At 53.8% G+C, this 4,744-nt stretch overlaps 1 protein-coding gene across 1 annotated transcript; it reads right to left on the bottom strand.

Moving 5' to 3' along the window:
- Positions 1-543: 543 nt before the first annotated feature.
- On the bottom strand, positions 544-2,607 carry LOC119336168 (L-gulonolactone oxidase 2-like). The gene has a single exon (XM_037608182.1). The coding sequence runs from the start codon at positions 2,481-2,483 to the stop codon at positions 720-722; it is 1,764 nt and encodes a 587-aa protein (XP_037464079.1). The 5' UTR covers positions 2,484-2,607; the 3' UTR covers positions 544-719.
- Positions 2,608-4,744: the final 2,137 nt, after the last annotated feature.

Here is a 4,744-nt window from a genome sequence, read left to right as displayed (position 1 = left end):
GTACGTGGGAACCGACGACCGGCTGTTTGAGGGAGATCGGACGAGGAAGAGACGATCCGCGCGGACGCGATGCCCCAACTCTTCGGCCGCTGCACGGCGCTGCGCGTCTAGTGGTAACGAACTGTGATCCATCTCCCTAGCATGTTCCTGGTTGTTCTGCGTGTAGAAAAATTTAATTTGCAGTCGACGCACCCTACCATAGAACCCAACACACGTTAACCTAGTTGACATGACACTAGTTGCCATGAACATGTGCCCTGCTAGCCGAGAGGAACCCACAAAGGATCTTATCCACTTGCTTCCGTACCCTCCAGTAAAGACCGAGGACCAAGATTTTTTTTGAAGGGCTAAACCAAGCTTTACTACTCAAAAACCACATGTTGTGAAATACAAAAAGGATCATGGAGAACGCCAAGCCAAACATGACCCGGACCGTTCTAACCAGGGTTAGCATGCGGCCTTGGATATCAAGAGGCCTTCAAAGTCAGGACCCGGTCGACAATCCGGTCAATCCTCATAAGCAAAATCAAATAACACAAGGCATGAAAAAATATAAACTTGTAAATTTATGTAGATGACCAAGGCAAAAATCAAAAGCCTTGCAAATACAAAGACAAGGATAAATGCAATAATACTACAGTATATGAAACGTTATTGCTCTAATAAGTGCACAAGTTCACGCTAGTGCGGTTTGTTGCGCAGAATCTTGAGAAGCGAGGTCACGGGTTAACACTTGTGGAGCAAACCCTCGCTTCGTCGTGCACCTTTCCTGGACGGCAGAAGTAGCCTTGCTCGGGCGCACAGTGCGAGTCGTCAGAGCAAACGCACAACCCTTCCACGCCGCAGCCCTCCTTGACGATGTTGGGGCTCCCGGTGATGCCGAGCACCTGGTCGCTCCACTCGCTGGAGAAGAGCCCGTCGGGGTCGTACCTGTCCTTCACCCTGAGGAATTCATCAGCCTTCGGGTACTTCGCGATGGCGCCGTCGAAGGCGAAGTTGCGGTTCTTCCCCCAGTGCGGGAGGCCGCCGTACTTGTGCAGCGCCATCTGCTCGATTTCGTCCACCACGTCGGCGTGCGCGCGCGGCATGCCGTCGGTGCGGCTCCGGTAGGAGACTATGTCGAAGTCGACGGAGTCCTCGGGCTTGCCTAGGTACGCGGAGGACGCCTTGACGTAGCGGATGAGCACGCCGAACCTGGTGTCGATGCCGGCGCAGAACGTGTCCGGGCTGAGGTCCCGGAGCCGCTGCATCTCCGCCACGAACGCCGGCGCCTTGGAGAGCGCGATGCTGAAGTCGGTGTTCTGAGAGAAGGAGCCCCGGATGCGCGGGTCCCAGGGGCAGCTGGTGTTGAGGCCGTCCTCCGGGCTGTTTATGCATGTGCCCGACGCCTGGATGCGGTGCTGGTACCCCACGACCGGGTACCCGGTGAAGTTGAGGCCGTCGTTCTTGAAGCCGTAGGCCTGCCGCTCCAGCGAGTCCGCCTGCAGCCGCCCCGCCGCACACAGAGCGGTGTCGTTGGTGCTGCCCTCCTGCAGCCGCTCCTCGGCGGCTCTACCATTGACGAGCAGGCGCGTGGGAATGGAGCGGCCAAGGAGCGAGTCCCAGAGGCCGTCGCCCGGCGACGAGACGTCGACGCGGTCGTCCTCGCGGTAGAGGACCTTGCGCTGCTGCGGCAGCCACGCCATGTCGCCGAACTCGTGGAGACGGCCCCATACGGCCACCTGGTCCGCGAAGTCCGAGTCGTCGCGCGTCACGAACGTCACCGACCGCTTGAACAGCGGCTGCAGGGCCAGGGTGACCTGAGAGACCACGCCGAGAACCCCGAGACTGACCTTCGCGGCGTCCAGGTCCGGGTGGTCGGCGCCGAGCTCCCTCACCACGGCGTACCCCTTGCTGGCTGGCGCCGGCGTCACGATCCTCAGCCCGACCACGTACTCGTGCACGGCGCTGCCCTTACCCCACAGCGAGCTCCCGTGTGCGCCCGTCGACAGCAGGCCCCCGATCGTCAGGCCATACCAGTACGGCGAGTTCGGCAGCGACAGCCCCGCGGCGCCGGCCGCCTCGACCAGGTCACGGAGGACCATGCCGCTCTCCACCGTCATGAGCCCCTTCTTCGCGTCGATGCGCACCGTCCGGTTGAGCCGCTCCGTGCTTATGATGGCGCCGTCGAGGCCGCCGGGGCACATCAGCTTGGGGATGCTGTGCGAGTACCTGGTGGCCACCTTCATCTTGCGCTTCGCGGACGCCGCGGCCGCCACGGCTCCGACGAGCTCCTGCTCGGTGCGCGGGTAGGTGACGCTGCGCGCGCGGCAGACGATGCGGTCCGGGAAGGAACCGACCGAGTTGGTGACCGTGCAGTTGGACGTGCCGTCCGTGCAGACCACCGGCTCCGGAGGAGGGCTGCCGCCGGCGAGGTGGAGCAGGGTGGCTACAAGGAGAAACGCGAGCATGCTTCCCATCGCTCTTCCTTGTCCTCGCGACATCGTGTATGATTCTTACCTACTACTGCTTTGCTTGTAGCCATTGGACAAGGTAGGGCCTTAAATAGGTTGAGCACCATGCTGTCACACACCCGTGTGATTTTGTGTGTTAAAAAATCCCTGCATAACATGAATTGGTCGTAGCCATTTTCATCATGCGTGAGCGAGAAACTAACACTTTTTTTAAGGAAAAAGTGGAATAGATCTATTACTGCCGAGTATAAAAGTTCAGCGGACGTACTGCAAAGAAGTGGCTAGGTTTCGGTCCGCTGAGATTTAACCATGTCTCAGTCAAATGACATTACATGCAAAAGAGAAAAAGAAAAAAACTGAAGAAAAAGATTACACATATCTCAATGCAAAATCTCACGGATATAGTCTCGACTGAGACTTAACGAAGTTTCCGTCGACTGAGACTTAGCAAGACTGATAAAAATAGATCAAGGTCTGGATCATTGAACAACCACTACGGCTGCCAAAAACAATATGTTGACGCGCCTCGCCGCTCCCGTTCCAAAGCCAGTCTGGCCTTGTTGATGACAGATTGACAGGCAGAAAGTCTTTGTGCACGTGACCCTAAGGACCAGCGCCCTGGAGCCGCGGTTTTGGCAGTTGAACCCTTGAATCGATCTGAAGTGGTTGACACCATATATCGTTGCCGCACACGTACGATGAGAAACCCTAACCTCGCCGGCCCGAGGAGATCACAGAAATCTACGCTCGAGCTCTGTCGACTCCGTCCTGTCACATGAATTTGAGGAGAATCAAAGCCTGAATAAACAGCTCGAAGATGAAGTGTCACCGCAGTAAGAACTAAAAAACCCTTAACCCAAACTACTAGCCGGAACTGAGGTGTCGGGATTCACCTCCCCGCTCTCTGTCGACTCCGTCCTGTCGCATGAATTTGAGAAGAATCAAAGCCTAAATGAACAGCTCGAAGATGAAGTGTCACCGCAGTAAGAACCAAAAAACCCTTAACCCAAACTACTAGCCGGAACTGAGGTGTCGGGATTTACCTCCCTGCTACCGAGTGGCAAGCGGAAAGAAGATGAATCCACAGGTTGACCGGTGGAACTCAGAGGGGAGAAAACTTTGCCCTAGCCGTACACGCGTGAGCGAAAAGAAAATATATCATCGCATGTGGACATGGATAATTTAGGTAGCGAGGCATCAATGCCATCAGTGTTGCATGTTCACGGGAGTAGTTCAAGCAAATTTAAGCTAGAGTATATTATTTACACCTAATTATGAAATGATACCACTATGGTGGGTAATTTGGCTCGAGTAACACCATTAACCTTGAGCGAAGAGCCGTTAAACCAGAGTCTTCATCACGCGAAAAGGGCGTATTAAGTTACTCAAGTCTGAACTTCCGTCTCGAGGATATTCCATTCCGTCGTTAAAAAGGTCTTGAACAACTTCATCTGTCTCGGTGGTTGCAAGTCAACACCTTCGATGTCAAAGCGGGCGAAAAAAAGATAAGTCAACTTCGTGTTAGCGTCATTGTGCGGTCCTTTTAATATGCGTCTATTCATAAGTTGTATGATGAAATGTCTTCGAACCTCAACCCAATCATACTTCTTCCAAGGCGCACTCCATCCTCTTCCAAACTAAAAATTGCACTGCTAGCATCTTCTTTGTCCTCTCCGCCTCCTACCGACCAATTTTGATACACTATTGTTGCGGTTGTGTGATGGAGTTGTTTGTTAGTGACACGGGCATTTTGATATGCAAAATGAGTACGCGTTATTGGAGATGCCCCAGAGCTGCGACGGTTCAAGTGCTTGACAGTGTGGATTTTTTTTATTTTTTGACGCTAGTGTGAATGTTTTCTTTTAAGAGAAGTGTCTGCGGTTGACCGTTTCAAGCAAAAAATGAGGTAGCCTAGTAACGATAGATGGCTTGGGCACTAGGCAACACTCAGAAAAATTGCTCGTGGCTTCGGTTGAACTGTCACCCTACACGCCGTGCCGGCGGCCGGCCATGTTTGTTGTATGCAGGAAGGATGAGGGCACGCCAGTTGGGACTTGAGAGGCTTCTTTGATCCTTTCCATCAGGCTATACATGCACCCTACCGAGTGCCAGTAAGCTACCCAGCGGATGATCACATATGCCATCAGGCTGTACATGCATCCTGCCAGTACGCACTCACAGGATAATCACATATGCCAACGCCAGCCATATCGCGTTGAGGGAAAAAACATATCATTATATTCCTCGTCAAATGAGGTTGTAAGTTTTTTCATAACGGGAGGTTAACAACT

This window comes from Triticum dicoccoides, chromosome 7B, assembly GCF_002162155.2.
Source record: "Triticum dicoccoides isolate Atlit2015 ecotype Zavitan chromosome 7B, WEW_v2.0, whole genome shotgun sequence".
NCBI lineage: Eukaryota > Viridiplantae > Streptophyta > Magnoliopsida > Poales > Poaceae > Triticum > Triticum dicoccoides.
This window is presented reverse-complemented; position numbering and strand designations above follow the sequence as displayed.

Bases quoted from the DNA above. Each gene is read 5' to 3' on its own strand.
- LOC119336168 (XM_037608182.1), bottom strand. From the start codon at position 2,483: ATGTCGCGAGGACAAGGAAGAGCGATGGGAAGCATGCTCGCGTTTCTC.